Here is a 16,546-nt window from a genome sequence, read left to right as displayed (position 1 = left end):
GTGCTTAACAACTCAGCCCATTAAAGTATATATAACTGATTGAAACATAAATCACACACCCATATTACATTCTCTAAGACTATCCAATGTTATGGAACAAAATCACATATCATCTGGGGTCTATGTAATTTGTTAAAAGATTGATCTGTAAATCTTTTTAAAAACTACAAAATTTATCTTAGTATATGAAGCCTTACTATTTCTTTTCACTATCTCTTCTGAGGGGATAAATCAGCAAGTCTTGGTTGCCAATCAATCTTTATTCATTTCTGTATTGTGAGAGACAGAGTCCTTGTTTAAACAGTTAAGTGTTTCCTAACAATATGTTTAAGGTACTAGTGCTTGACTGTATATATAGAGCTCTGCTGCCCCGAGCAACTTCTTCATTCATTTAACATTGGGAAGCAGAACTACAGGCCATCCTGTAGGTCATCCTCTGCCTCCACTGAAACAAATGTTCTCCAGCACTACCCTTAACAGGCTGCAATCTGCAACATTCATTGGGTGCCTACAAATGGGGGCAGGGAGACAGAGCCTGATCCTGTCTCCCATTCTATGCAGAACTAAAACCTACTAGGTTCAGTGAGACTCTCTCCCAAATAAGTAAGCACTGGACCACAGTCTTAGGATATTTCAAGATATTTGGGGGAGGGCAGTAATACAAGTGCTATGACAAAGGACAGGCCTCCATTAAATTTAAGTCTAACTACCTTTACACTCCAAATTCTTTAGCACATTTTAAAAACCATTCATTTATTTTACGCTACTACTACTGCCATTCTCACCATTTAATTATGAACAACCATTGAGATTCCTGTTATGCACTTTGCCAACTGTTCTCAGCTTTCCAAAGGTTTATTTTTTCCCTGAAAGACCTGATTTTTGTGCCAGCACTTGAGAAGGATTTCCCAACAAACAGCAGTGATAGGAAAATATGACTGAGTTGCCCATTTTTTATCAGTTGAGTTAAATCCTTGTACATAAAAAGCTAGAAATAAGGGGGAAGGTTTCCAGTTCTAGACTTTTCCCTGTCATGTCAATTTTCAGTGTGCAGGGAAATTAAGTGTCAACTGCACATGGAGATATGCAACCCATACTCCACAAAGAGATTTACCATCTTATCTGCTATTCAGGAAACTAGGCCAAAGTTCATCACCACAGTAACTTTCAAAGATAGCAACTGTTCTTGTTACTGCTTACCTGAAATCCCTTGATAAAGTTGTGTACAGAGAAATCGTGGTACAAAAATATGTTTATTAGCACTTGAAGAACTTTCTCACTAAGTTTAAAGGGAAATTGGCTTGTCAGAAGAAGCTGAAATAGAAAAAGGAAATAAACCATTTGTTAATCTTTACTAAAATAAAATTAAATATGTCTGGGGGCTGGTATTTCAAGCTACTTTCCAGGGAATCTTGGGATTCCTCAGAAGTACAGTGTTCCATTTTGCTTTTCACTGAAGTTCAGTAATAGCAGACAAGCGTCCCTGAATTTCATCTCTACTGCTCTAGTTATGTACACCAGCAGGGCATTGCTTAATGGTTTTTAGAGCGTACTATGTGCTCTGATGGGAGAATGGAAAGGCCTAACAGACCTGGCTAGAACTCCAAATAAACTGAATGTATACAACCCATTTTATGTGTAGGGGTTTAATGACAGATGACTCAATATAGAACCTATTTTCTAAAGCAAGCAGCTTAAAAACCAGCGTAAAAGAAATTTTAATGATTACAAAATATATACAGCTGAAAATGTAGGGTTTAAATATCTAGCCCACCCTGTCTCAGAGTAACAAATGGCATAACCCAACCACAGCTAAGCATTTTAAGTTCCATCAGTTTCAACAGAAAGGAGAAACAATTCTCTTGCTAAGTCAACATAACTTTAAACAGCAAAAAAACCTGTTAAAAACCCAAGTCCCTTTTTGGATTATCACATGATAGGGAGTTTGAGCAAAGTAAATGATTAACACAAATGTTTAACAATTAACAGCTACCACACACATTTACTTTCACTGTTAAAATGTGGCTTTCTGTTTTGATCATAGGCATTCACTGTATTAAGATGTAATTAAACTTCATCAAACATCAGGGTAACTACTATCTTGTAAATATGAACTTGCTAGTAATTTGATTCATTGGTCATCACTCAAATCTACCAGTGTGGCCCTCATTGATTTTTCATCCCTAAACCACTGCAGAGATTTTAATCAATCATCAACTATAGAGTGGTTTACAAAACTATATAGTGGTTTACAAAATGTGTTATTATTATCCCCACAACAAAACACCCCTGTGAGGTGGGTGGGGCTGAGAGAGCTCCTAGAAGCTGTGACTGACCCAAGGTCACCCAGCTGGCTTCAAGTGGAGGAGTGGGGAATCAAACCTGGTTCTCCAGATTAGAGTCCCGGCACTCTTCTTAACCACTACACCAAACTGGCTATTGACTATTACCTTGCTCTGAATAAAACAGACATGTCCTACCTTGTCAATTACAGTACTCAAGTGGTCTTTGCAGGAAAGAGACTGGAATAGTTCTATACATAACAAAGAGGAAACTGAGTGAGGAAGTAACTTGTGGATGATCACTGGAGAAGTGGCAATTCCAAAAATGAGTACCAGTGGAAATTCATGAATACACTGACTAAGGTAAGTGGAAGAAAAAACAGAAGGAAAAAATGAAATAAGCTCATGTGTATATAACAAACAGATGGCAAATACATTTCCATCATATCGCTGGATGGAAGAATTTAGCAACACTAATGAGATGATGCAATACTAATAAGATCAGAAAGAATATAGCATAATGTTACAAGCAGCACCCTCTCTTGCCTACAACACAGCCTTTAAATCTTCTTAACACTGTTTAGACCTGTACAACATGACAGTCAAGAATCCAAACACAGTTCATCAACCCTATACCCACCCAACCCACTGCAATTTTTTTTGCAATTGCAGGCCACGAGGTTTATCAAGATCCTGGTGAGTTGCTGAAACATGATTAACAGTGCCATCCTAAGCAGAGTTACTCCCTTCTAAGTCCACTGACATCTATAATAGACTGCATTTGGCATGCTGGGTGGAAGTTGTGCTGACTTGGCCTACCTGAATGGTGAATTTGAACAGAAAAACTGATTTCTTTCCAAGCAGGGATGTGCATTTCAGATTTCCAATTCAGGTCTTTAGCCCGAATCGGGTCCGATTCAGAATGATTCGGTATTTCTGAATCAGCCCAGCACTGCTGAGCCGATTCAGAAATACTGAAGCAAAGCTTTCCAAAGCACTTCAGGTAGAGTGACACCAGCTACAGCACTTTTCTTCCTATTTGCAAACAGCAAAAAACACGCTGCTTTCAAGCTTCCTGCCGCCTTTTTTTACCTGATGGGGAGGAGGAAGTGGGAGTTGTAGTGAGTCACTCAGCAGTGGGAAGCTTGAAAGGAGCATTTTTTTCTTCCTGTTTGCAAACAGCAAGAAAAGTGATGCTTTGAGGCAGGAAGCTTGGAAAAGGAGGCAGGAAGCTTGAAAGGAGCACTTTTCTTGTTGTTTGCATCCAGCTAGAAAAGTGATGGTTTGAGCTTCCTGATGCCTTTTTTAGCCAATGGGAGGGGGAGGAGGGGGTTGTAATGAGTGATTCACTACAACCCCCTCTTACCTCCTCCCATTGGGTAAAAAAAGGAGGTAGGAAGCTCGAAAGCAGCGCTTTTCTTGCTGTTTGCAAACAGCAAGAAAAGTGATGCAGCTTCTGCCACTCTACTCAAAGTTTTCTGAAGCAATTTAAATACCTGAATCCCGAAGTGGCTTGCCACTTCGGGATTCGGGTTTTTCCAGATCTTCTTCCTGATTTTGTAAACCCGAAGCTGGAAAACCGAATCTTTTGGGGGGTGCATACCCTATTTCCAAGTACACAGTTCTGAAGATTTAATTGTCCTTTAACCTTTAAGCCTTGTACCTTACCCACTTTTGCTCACATAGAGTCAGGTTCACTGTTCACAGCTTTAAGTGTGTTGGGTTTTTTTTTTTTGAAACAACACAAAAACAAAAATCTAAGGTTCTTAGGACGCTGATTCCTGTTCTATGCTTGAGTGCAGGGGAGTAGACTCCTCGATTTCCAACGGGGTGGGAACAGAGCTAAAATTGGACCAAGCCTGCCACTGCCTTGCACGGGCTGAACCAGATGCCACCATTGCCTTGAGTCCCCCTCACCTGACACAGGCTTATCCAGGCAATACCTCCTCCCTTGCCTCACCTGGGACTCACACAGGTCTCCTGCCTTGTGTGGGGCTCAAGTGGACCAGGTTCAGCCCTTCTGTTATAGGACTGGCATGGTCGGGTATCCCAGTACTCTTAATGGCCAATCCACCCTGCCTGTGATATAAATTGCACTGAGAATGTGTAACTGGCACAAGATCACCCAGTGAGTTTCCACAGCAGAATTTGGGCTATACCACACTGGCTTTTGTAGGATGGCCATTATTGAACAGTAGCAATCAGCTAGGTGTAGGTGAGTCATGCAAGTCAGGAGGTATCATGTTGCCTGGTGGTTGCTGCAGGGCCTCGCCCCAATTAGTCCTCCCTCAAATTCCAAAACAGCCCTGGGAGAGGGCCTTTCCACTTCCCCCTGCCTTTTACAAACAGAAATCAAGGCTTGAAGGCTGGCAATACTGTTGTGGTTACCTAGCCACGGCCACTGAGGGCATTTGTTTCTTAAAGCTACAGGCACTCCTTTTATCAATTGGGTTTTTTTTTTAACCATCCGATATATTTTTGTTAGATTTTAGATTTTTATGCAAACCTGGGGCATTTTTAGTTTGCAGAAAGATCTATCTTGTCTGTTCATGACCCCAGTCTCTGGAGTAAAGTATACTCAGATTTGGGTTGAGAATTAAGTATATTGCTATTTTATTTGTGTATGAAAGGAAATACTTCCTCACCCTCTCTCTTTTCCTCAAGACTACCGTATGAGGAAAGTTAGACTGAGAGTATGTCACTGGCTCAAGTCACATAGTGAGCTTCATGGCTAAGTGGGGATTTGATAACTGGTCTCTCCAATCTTAAACCAACAGTATAACAATTATATTGTCCTGGTAATAGGTACTCAGTATGAATCTCCACATGACTCTCGGATGGCTTCTGAGATACCCTGGTCTTAAAATATGAGAGCATTTGTTTGACTGAAGAATGGTCCAGTACAGCAGAATCACCTCACTCTCTATATACAGGGAAACAGCTTTATAGGTGTCCCCCTACCACCTACAGATGCACAGAGACAAACAAAAATGGCTAACAACAGAAATATTCCCACCTCCTCCATTTCGTTTTCTCTAAAGCATACCATGCTAAACATAAAATGGAGATGGAACCATTACTTTGTCTAGGGCAGAGTCCAGTAATACTGCAATTATTACTATCCCATCTGCAAAGCCAAACCATAATTCTCTTGATCTATTACTCATATCAGAATTTGCAAACTACATGAGATATATTCTTCAGACCAACCCCTGAAGCCTTCTGTTCTAATTTCTAGATGTATTCTACCAGTTCTGTTAATCTTTCCCTCCCCATCCAGGCTTTTTCTCTTGCTGTATTGTCTTTTCACATACAGCATTATATACTGAAGATCCTTTACCCCTTTTATCTTGACAAAAACCAACAAACAAATCTAGCTCTACTGTGCCTCCTAAGAACTTGCGAAGTCACTACAAAGACAAACAGGACTGACTGAACTTGATGGCTTGAACAACTTCATGATGCCACCTGCATTGCCCTAGCTGGGGAATCTAAGAGGTGGTTTGAGCTCCACTGCACCCCTGAAGTTTATGCCCTGCTTGAGTAGTTAAAGTGTGGAATCACAAATTTGCAAATGATATACTTTTTCTTCTTATGGAAGCTTAGTGCCCAGCATTTGTAACATCCCACTGTATTACCTGATGATAATTATGAAGTCCTGCAGAACTTTTGTTGTGAAACTTTCCATGTCCTTGAAAATAACTACAACTGGAGGTGGCTCCCAATGCCTGGATGAGAATGTTTCTTTTTTGCATGGTGTATCAGTGTATTTTTTCTTCAAATCATTGTGAATATGTTGAAAAACAAATTGGAAAAAGAAGGAAGTCAAATATGTTGCCTAACATGCTTTAATATGAAACTAGCACCTTCCCCCAAAATTTACATACCCGAACCCTACCCTTTTCTAGATAGTCTGTCCTGTCCAGGTTACTAATAGGCCTGGAGAACAATGTCCTGCCCTTTTAACAGAGGGCTTAGGGTGTGGCAATGGACAGCTGATACTTTTCATAGCATAGAAGTAAGCAACACTGCTCAGTAAACAACATCCCATTAAACCTCTATTCAAGGGATGTGACATTTTTTCTCCAGGGCAGTTGGCAGCCCTATCTCCAGTTCAGGTTAGTAGCATATTTTTCTTCTTGTAAGGCTAACTAAAGCAGCAGGAAATGATTCCAGTTTATGCGGCAATCAAAGACCATTCTTTGTCAAGAGGTTACGGAATATGCATGAACAGCATCTAGATGAAATATAGTTATATAAAGCAAAACTATATATTACTATCAATTTTTATTATTTATAGTCCTCCTTTCTCAGTGAGATCCAAGGTGGATTCATACTGCAAGTGAGTACAATATAATCAATAGCAAGGACATTCACAGAGCGAAAATACAGTATGATCAATAGTTGGGGCATTCAATGAAAACAGATACAATAAGATATGGTAGCTGCAAATTTGAAAACTAGTATAAAGTCAAATATATAAACTTTTCTGAATTAAAGCATAAGTAATTAGCATGAAATCTTTAGCAACATCTCACTACCCAGTAGGAGCTTATGTATATTAGCATACAACAGCAGACTATACATTCTCAGCCTAACTTACAATAACAGGGTGGTTGTTGGGATAAAATGGAAGAGAATGATATAAGCTGCTTTGGGTGCCCACTGCAGAGAAAAGCGGGGCATAAATGAAATAATAAATATAGCTGAAGAGGGAGGGGGCGGTCAGAAAAAGGTAGGTTTAGTTGATGGGTGGGAATGAGAGAAGGAAGCAGGGAGACAAGAGGGTAGAGGGGTTGCTATGAGGAGGGAAGGAGAAAATAGTGTGCAGAAGGAGTTACAGGGGAAATGAGATGTCCCCACAAGTCCTTGTACGTCCCCTGGTGGCACTGCACAACAGAACCCAGCACAACAGCTGTTACTAAGCAAGTGGGTCATAGTTTTACTGGATACAGGCTGCCAGGGAAGGGAAGGAAGGAAAGCTGAAGACAGAGGGGCAGATAAATGTAGGCTGGCTGATGAGTAGGCGGATGGGAAAAAGAGAATGAAACAGGAAAAGGGAGAGGCTATTGGGGCTTTCAGAGGAGGGAAAGAGGAAATAATGGAGGAGGGGGGAAATTAGATGACCAGTACAAGTTCTTGTGGTCCCCCCTTGTTCCCCCCAAAATCACTTTACAATAACAAACTAAAAATTAATGCTGTGAGTTAATTTCTTCCACTTTCTCACACAATCATGAACATAGTTCTCTACATATCTGCACAGCCAAACATTCACCTTCACAAGTTTGTAACTATAAACCACCTCAATCTACAGGAGAGTACAGTAAATATATACATTAAAATTCAATTAAGTGAAAATCTTAATGTATTCTAGCAATCTACGACTTGACACCAAAGTACATGACTATCTTGCGGCAAACAAGGGAGAATTCTGGAGTGGATACAAAAACTAAAGAAGAGCTACGTCATAAAAGGGGCAATTCTGGAGCTTACCTTTGTTATATTCCTGTACCAATCAGTGAGGGACGCCACAGAGCAGCGCATCCTGTTCGGGGAAGCCTTAGAACACTCTCCCTCTTCATAGGAGTCTACTTCTATGTGGCAGCCCATCAGCTGAGCCATGAACTTCTGCAGTAGGTGTTTTATGCCTTCATAATAAAAACATACAAAGCCACAACCGGCAAGATTTTTGCACATTATTTTTCAAACCAGCATTTCCCTGTACATATATAAACTGATCTGACAGTGTACACTGTGCATGTGGATCTCCAAAAAAGAAACCCAAATTCTGCACTAAGTAGTTCAAAATCTGCACCAACGGAAATCTAAAAACTTCAATTTAAATTATTCAAACTTAGCAAAAGTACATAAATTTTGCTTAATTTTAAAACACCAAAGTTTAGTTGTAGGATCTATTATTTTTATGTACAAAATTCCAGGGTCATTCTGAGGTTTCTCCAGTTGAAGATATTAGAAAGAGGCAATGCCAACTAGACTGCAGGAAGTCAAGAGAACTTCAGGGGTACTACCAAATTAGGAACATGTTCCTCTAGTGCAGAGTAGCTATAGTGACGGACCAGGATCTGGGTGACTCAAGGTTGAACCCCTGCTCTGCTACAGAAGCTCACTGGATGCACTTGGGCCAGTCACAAACTCTTGGCCTAAACTACCCAACAGAGCGTATTGTGAGGGAAAAAATGGAGGCGAAGAGATGCAAGCTGCTTTTGATCTTTATTGGGGAGAAAGGTGGTATATAAATGAAATAAAATAAAAAATATAACACAATGTCCTTTTATTCCCTACCCTACTCTCTTGAAAAGAGATTCTCTGCACAGTAAGATGCAGAAGTAATTTGCTGATCTAGTTCAGCTCCAAATAAAGCTAAAAGATTTTCTTCTAAGAATGAAATCAGTCAGTTTAATTTGTAACATAAACATTATGCTTTTTTTCTTGCTGGCAGTTTCAAATATAGAAAACTGGTATTGATATGGCTAAGTAGAGACATGAAACTTTGAAAGAATGCATGCAATTCCACCACTAGGCATTTTGTGCAAAATGAGTGGCCACTGATGTGCTGGGCTGTGAGAAACATTCTCAAAGTCATGTTTTGTTTTGTTTTTTTAAAAAAGCTATGATTCTGCCAAACCCCGCCCCCCCAAGCTGCAGACAATGGTTACAGACACAGGGCGTGGTTCACACATGATTTGATATTACAGGTATGAGGTCTTGGGCTAGCACCCACCCATAAGTAAATTAACCTTAAATAAGCAATCATTTCACTTTCATAGTAAACCAGCTTATAGTTATAGACTGAAACACAAACTATGGTTTCTTCTCTTCCCTCCAAGCCTTTATTTCAAACCAAAGTTTAATTCTGGTTTGTATTCCCGAAGATTGCCATACCCCAGCTCACTGCCACAATGATTAATCATGGTGTGTCATTACATATGAACTATGCAGTGGACATTATATGAGAATTGCTTCTCTTAGAGAAATGTTTTTCCACACTGGACTTAAGAAAGAGCCAGTTGAAAGCAATTTTTAAAGATTACATATCATCAATTTTGTTTCAGGTTGAAGGGTCTCACAGGAAATGGGACAGCTTTTCCATACTCACTGAACGAATCAAGTTGGACGGTTAAATACACATTTTGGGAAATAATCCTTGATTCTCAAAGCTAATTAGTAAAAGTATACTTGTGTGGTTGAAACTGCTCCTCGATTGAAAAAAAGTATTTTCAAGTGAGTATAATGTTACCTGGGCATTCCTTGGACCTCAGCGACACCACAAAAGGCGTAATATCTTCACAAAGAGCTTCTGAAAGACTTTTAAATGTAAGGTCATGGTCGGTGACATTCACTCCTAAGACAAGAACAGGTCAAAATTGTGGTGTGTCCATTTAAGTTGGCAACAGTAACATGAAAATCTACACACCAAACAGCCCCAACCAGAGAAAGTGACACTGTGTTTACCACATACCATATCTAACAGTTTCTTAGGTTACTTTTTTCCAAAATGAAGATCTGTGTTGGAAATGTTAGTTTTACTGCAGGGTTACTATGAGGGAGGGCACAACTCTATCCATATGCCTATCCTGCCTCTTGATTAGCAGATCAGCACATTTTAAGAGGAACAGATTTGGTCCATGAGCTGCCAACTGTTGATTTAGAGCATACATTTTGTTAAGTTACAATGAGTAGGTACAAGTGTGCTCAACCTCCACATCCAGATACGGAAGACGTGCTTCAGTTACTGCTTCAGTTACTTATGTAATACTTGCTTTTCTGACAGACAGCTTCATCTCTGTCTCAAAGAAGGATGTAGGAAAACCCTCTTGTATGAAAGAAGCTGAATGGAAAGACAAGACTTTCACACTAGATGTCTTAGATGTTGTCTTTATTACCGTGAATACTTGAGGGCTGGTTAATGTTATGCAGTTTATGCATTTATAGGGTTGCCAACTGAAAACTGCAATCATATTAAATTTCTGTTCTCATATACTGTAATCATGCATCAACTGCAGCTTACCTAGTCAAGCGACAACACAGCTTTGAACAAAACCTGGAGCTGATACTTCATCTGATAAAGAAGGCTATTGGATAAGAAAGCTAAAGCCATAGTTATTAGGCAGTATCCTACCATGGGCTGGAGGAATGTCCTCCAAATTAAGTGGCTCTTCTGTTGGAGGAAGAACCAGTTGAAGTTTGAGGATGAATCCCAACTTTGCTTAGGGGAGTGACAGGATAAACATAAGGATAATTAAGGGCCTGTGCATGAGATTGTATTTTTGATATGTGATCACCAAACACACACACAAACACACACTCCAATTTTCTAATCTAAGATTTTTGTATTCTTGCTCTCTTCTTAATATATTTGCTGAAGATCTTGCAACATATAAAAATACCACAGTATTAAAGAAGCTTTTTTATCCTAATATTCTGGGAGTTTACAGAGCCAATTATATTACAGTATTGTCACATGGATCTCAAAACTGACAAATTCTCTGCAATGCTATAGATACAAATAAATTATACTGTTGCATTTCTTTTCATCCCCCAAGGGTCGTGAACAGTCAAGGATATTCTGATGTACTGAATATTCCTAAATTCAAAAGCACTAAACCTCTCTATAAATGACAAAGGAAAAATCAGGCACAGCAGTGCTTTTTATTTCTGATAACCAAGGAAAGGATGGGAAGGTAGCATTTGGGAAAACAAGGTGTTTCTTTAATCATGCATGGTTCGCTAATCAGAAATTTGCACACAGCATGGATCAGTAGACATGGATCAGCACGAACCCTCAAGGATCAGGGAGTACAAAATTCATGGAGAATTTTGCAGAAGAGAATCAAGAAAGCAGGCTGGAGTAGAATTAAGCATGAATCTAAACTATGTCTCAATAGAGAAAAAATTCCATCTCTTGAAAATCAAAAGCGGTAGTATGGTGTACATACATCTTAATAATTTGCTGCAAGGTCAGGATTATGATGTTGCTATACTATTTCACAAAGGCAAAAGAGATTTTCTGATTACATCTGACACCAATGAGGTGTGGGTTTTCATTTCACCCTTATAACTGGTGCATTTGAAGGATGGATGGCCAGGTCACTTACAGCCCTTAGTCGAGTCACTTCAGCGTTATCCATTAGCAGCACTACATTAGGACAGGCTACCTTGAATTAGATCTATAGTACACATTTTTTTTTAACACTAAACTGGAGAACGATTTTAAAAATCCAAGTACTTTCTTTTGGTTAAAGACAGGCAGTAGATAAAACTGAAGAACATCACAGTCATATTCGTCATACATCATTAATATTCTGGGCTTTTAAAAAATTGTTTATAGATTTTCCTACTTCTTAAAGGACATGAATAAAAAGAAACTTTACCAAGTATATCAAAAGTAGGAGGAAGACCAAACTGTTGACAGACTGATAATTAAAGACTAATCTTTTGACAAATAATGTGTCATGTCTGCTTACCATTTGATCATACTGTGTACCTGTATGCTCTCATATTATGCTCATATACTGTAACCATTATATTCATGCCATCTCTGGCTTGCCTGAAAACTAAAGTACTAATGCTGAGCCTGTTATCTCTGCAGGCTGCTTGCTGACCTAGTACTATACTGTAACTCTTCGCAAGAGACAGAGGGAGTTGAATTCCTTGTAATCTTCTGGCTTTCTCTGGCCAGACAGAGCTATTGTGTTTCTCATGAGAATTGGGATTTTTCCGTCTTGTTGCTAACTGCCCCAGGGGAGGGGGGAATCCTGCTCCTTATATCAAAGTGCATATGCTTGTATTCTCATTCCTGCCAACTTACTCATCTTTGGATGTACCTGTGAACTTAATGGATCTCTATAATAAAACCTATTCATCCAAAACCCTGTACTTGCTGTGAGGGGTTTTGGGATCTATCTGCCATGGACTGCCATCCCTAGAACTGACATAATGCAATCCTAATTTGTTCACTGCATAAATTAATTGAGGCCAAGTAAAACAGGGTTGTACTTACCTGTAACTGTTGTTCATTGAGTGGTCTTCTGTGCAGTCCCACATGAGAACTGTGCATGAAAAGTACAACTGTGGACATTCCAAAGGTCCTAAAGGTGTGAGCGCTTGCCTTGCCTTTTTGCATGCTTTCCTGCCTAGTGCAGTTATAAAAGGTAGGGCAAGCAGCTCCTTCCCTCAGTTCTCTAAGCCACTGGTGTAGAAGGAAGGTAAGAAAAAGAGTACACAGCAGGGAAGGATGTGTGCCTGCACAAAGATTACTCAATGAACAAGTTACAGGTAAGTGTAACCCTGCTTTCATTGTTGTGTCTTCTGTGCAGTCCCACAGGCTGAAGAGACTCTTGAGGACAGCCTTGCCCACAGCTGCAGCCTTTCTGAAGTCTACGTCAATGGCATAATGCTGGATGGATGTGGATGGCGCAGACCAGGTGGCCGCCTTACATAATTCCACTAGAGAGATGCCCAAGTTGAAAGCTGACAAGATGGACTGAGCCCTTGTAGTGTGTACTCTTACGTGCAATGGGCATGGTTGTTTAGATTAATTATAATAATCCTTAATGGGCCAAACTATCCAATTTGAAATGGTTTGTGTGGTGACCTTCAGATCTTTTTTGGCCATTTAAATAAGATAAAGAGATTAGGGTCCTTTTGGAAAGAAGCTGTCTTGTCCAAGAAAAATACAAAGCATGTTTAACATCAAGGGTTTGCAAAGTCTCTCCATATCCATCGTAGGAGTAGGGGAAAATACCAGTAAGAAAATTTCTTGATTTAAATGAAAAGCAGAGATAACCTTGGCAGAAAGGGGAGGCTCAGACAGAGGACCACCTTACCTGCGAACATCTTAATGAAAGGAGGGTCATATCTCAGGCCTTGCAATTAACTTGCCCTCCTAGACAAGGTTATAGCCACCAGAAAAGCTGTTTTAGGTGTCAGAGCCTTAACAGAAAAGGTAGCTAGGGCCTCAAAAGGTTTATGCATGAGTGAAGTGAAAACCAAGAAGAGACTCCACTGGGGAATCAGCTTAGATGCTGGAGGATATAGGTTTGCTAAAGTCTGAGGAAGGACTTGCATTGCAATTAAGCAAAGAGAGATTTCCTGCTTAAATCGTCATGGTAGGCCAAAAGGCTGCTACGTGTACCTTAATGGAGGAATTAGCCAAATCTTGATGAGGTCAAGGTTGGGTTCAAGTTATTGCCTACAGCCCAAAGAGAAAATCTTTTCCATTTGGCTAGGTATGATTTCCTGGTAAATAGTTCCCTAGCTTCCAACCAAACCTTCTAGACTGGGGAGGAAAAATTCAATCCAAGGGGGATATGAACCAGGCTGTCAGTTTCAGAGTGCCCAGGTCATAGTGGAGAATCATGTTTTCCTATAGCAGGTGTGGTGTTAAGAGAAAATGGTAGATTCTGCCCTGCGCCATCTGGAATGGAGTGGCAAACCAGGCTTACCTCGGCCAGTGAGGGGGTATTATGATCTCCAGGAACCTTAATGGAGGAATTAGCCAAATTTTGGTTCTTTACTACTGGATTTGTCAGCAGCATTCGATACAGTCACCAATGATCTATTGATGCGCCGCCATTCCGATGTGGGGATACGAGGGACTGCCTTACAGTGGCTTGTCTCTTTTCTCCATCGCTGGGGACAGAGGGTGGCGCTTGGGGAGAAATTGTCATCCTGCCACCCATTGGTGTGATGTCCCTCACGGGGCAATACTCTCCCCATTACCGTTTAATGTTTATATGGGCTCCCTTGTCCAGCTGGTGCCCATTTTCAGACTTGGGTCTCTGCTTGAAGCAGAGACGGTTGAAATTAAATCCCACAAAGATGGAGGTCCTGTATGTGGGCCTGGGGGCCATGAGCACGGCACTCCAACTCCCTGCTCTTGATGGGAGTGCCACTTGCACCGGTTTCAAGAGTTAGGAGCCTGAGGATGATCCTAGATGCCTCCCTGACTATGGAGGCACAGGTCGCAGCTGTTGCCCGGTCTTCATTTTTCTATCTAAGACAGGCCCAGCAGCTTGTCTCCTACCTATCGACCCATGACTTAACTGCAGTGATCCAAGCAATGGTTACCTCTAGAATAGACTACTGCAACTCGCTCTACACATGACTTCCCCTGGGCCTGATCTGGAGGCTACAGCTGGTCCAAAATGCAGCTGCACGAGAAACTGCAAGGGTCCTGATTAGAGAACATATAACACCTATACTACTCCAGCTGCATTGGTTGCCAGTTGAATACAGAGTCCGGTTCAAGGTTTTGGTGTTGACCTATAAAGCCCTATGCAGACTGGGCCCAGCATATCTTCAGGACTGCCTCTTCCCATAGGTACCCCAGAGGATGCTTCGTTCAACAAATAAACAACTGTTGGTGGTCCCTGGCCCAAGGGAGGCCCGCCTGGCCTCGACCACAGCCAGGGCCTTTTCAGTCCTGGCACCGACCTGGTGGAACTCTCTGTCTGAGGAAACCAGGGCCTGGTGGGATTTGTTATCTTTCCACCGGGCCTGTAAGACAGAGATGTTCCACTAGGCATATGGTGGAGGCTAGGTTGGGCCCCCACTGGTCACACTAAAGATCTATCCACCACCCTATACATGAGCCTATACATGAGCTAGGCCCTGAAATGTACTATTTTACTGTCACCATCTGAAGAGCAGCTGTATTGTATTTAATGTATAAAGTTGTTTTAATGTTATTTGTATAATGTTTTATCTGTTTTTAACTGTTATTTATATAGACTGAAATGTTGTACTCTGCCCTGAGCCCGCCTGGCAGACTAAAAATCTAATCTTTTTTTTTTTTTTTGAAAAATTTTTATTGGGTTAGAATCCATTATTTCCACATTTACATTCAATTTTCCCCAATTTTTTCATCTCTAACCCCCTCCCTTTCCCCCCCCTTTTTGTTGACTTCCAACAGCTTTCCAACCCTTTATCCCCTTTCCCTTACTTTTATTAGCTTCCTCTATCTAAAACAAATATATATTCTCCATTATTCTAAGCAGTACATCCTTAACTATTTTTAACATTATATGCCCAAACTGTAAGCCTTTGTTTCCATCTTAGATAAACAATTTATCCCAATTTTTCAATTTCAGGTATTTCTATATATCATAAACCATATAGATCATACATTCGTTTATATCAAACAATTTGACTTATTCTCTCTATATATTACTCATTCTATCTTTTTATAATAGTTCTATATATCTCTCCTCACGTATTCAATCAATTTGACCCATCTATATCTTCAGACATTCAGTTTGGTACAAAACTTGTCAGAAAAGAAAGAAAATATTGTTAGTTAATCGCTCCTTATATTTAATCCTTATAATTAATTATTTTCTCTATGTTCTGTTTGTTAACCTATATATATCTATATATATGTCAATCTATTAATCTGACTGCTTATTAATTCACATTTATCTCTTCTCCCCCCGGTAAAGTCTCCCCCCTCTACTTCAATACTTCAGTAGTTCTCAAACTGCCACAGTTTTCCTCCCACCTCCCATTTCTTCTCCAGGTATTGTTTCAGCTTCTCCCAGTCTGTGTTGAACTGCCCTGAGTCCAGATCTCTCAGTTTTCTTGTCATCTTGTCCATTTCAGCCATATACAGCAATTTGTAAGTCCAATCTTCAATAGTTGGCACTTCTTGTACTTTCCATTTTTGCGCATACAAAAGTCTAGCTGCTGCTGTCATATAAAATATCAACGTCCTGTGTTGGGCTGGAATTCCCTCCATTCCCAAGTTCAGTAGCAGGAGTTCTGGGTTCTTATTAATTTGAAATTGTAAAATTTCACTCATTTCTCTTATTATTTCCCCCCAGTACTGCCTGGCTACCTCACACGACCACCACATATGATAGAGGGAGCCCTCATGCTTCTTACATTTCCAGCATTTATTAGAAGTATTCAAATTCCCTAGCGCAATCTTCTTTGGTGTCATGTACCAACGATAGATCATTTTGTAAATGTTCTCTTTGATATTAATACATGTCGTTGTCTTCATTGTAGTTTTCCACAAGTATTCCCATGCCTCCATTGTTATTTCTTTATTAAAGTTTATAGCCCATTTCACCATTTGTGTTTTAACTATCTCATCCTCGGTATACCACTTCAACAGTACTTGGTATACCTTGGATATTCTTTTCTTATCTTCTTTAAGAAGGGTCTGCTCTAGTTCCGAATTCTCTATTCGTATACCTCCCTTTACAGAGTCCGAATTATATAAGTCTCTGATCTGTCTATAC

General features: G+C 40.2%; 1 protein-coding gene across 2 annotated transcripts in view; it reads right to left on the bottom strand.

Annotated features, from left to right (window-relative positions):
• The window catches only part of ORC3 (origin recognition complex subunit 3), a 78,750-nt gene that overhangs the window by 41,529 nt on the left and 20,675 nt on the right, over positions 1–16,546 (bottom strand). For both annotated transcript variants that reach the window (XM_054984624.1, XM_054984632.1), the window contains exons 5-9: positions 9,541–9,645; positions 7,776–7,930; positions 5,921–6,057; positions 2,481–2,640; positions 1,201–1,314 (exon numbers count right to left, since the gene is read on the bottom strand). In XM_054984624.1, coding sequence (XP_054840599.1) covers positions 1,201–1,314; positions 2,481–2,640; positions 5,921–6,057; positions 7,776–7,930; positions 9,541–9,645 — 671 coding nt within the window. The remainder of the gene's footprint in view (positions 1–1,200; positions 1,315–2,480; positions 2,641–5,920; positions 6,058–7,775; positions 7,931–9,540; positions 9,646–16,546) is intronic.

The sequence above is a fragment of the Eublepharis macularius genome, chromosome 1 (assembly GCF_028583425.1).
Source record: "Eublepharis macularius isolate TG4126 chromosome 1, MPM_Emac_v1.0, whole genome shotgun sequence".
Classification (NCBI taxonomy): Eukaryota; Metazoa; Chordata; class Lepidosauria; order Squamata; family Eublepharidae; genus Eublepharis; species Eublepharis macularius.
Note: the sequence above shows the minus strand (reverse complement) of the source record. Positions and strands in the feature narration are given on the sequence as shown.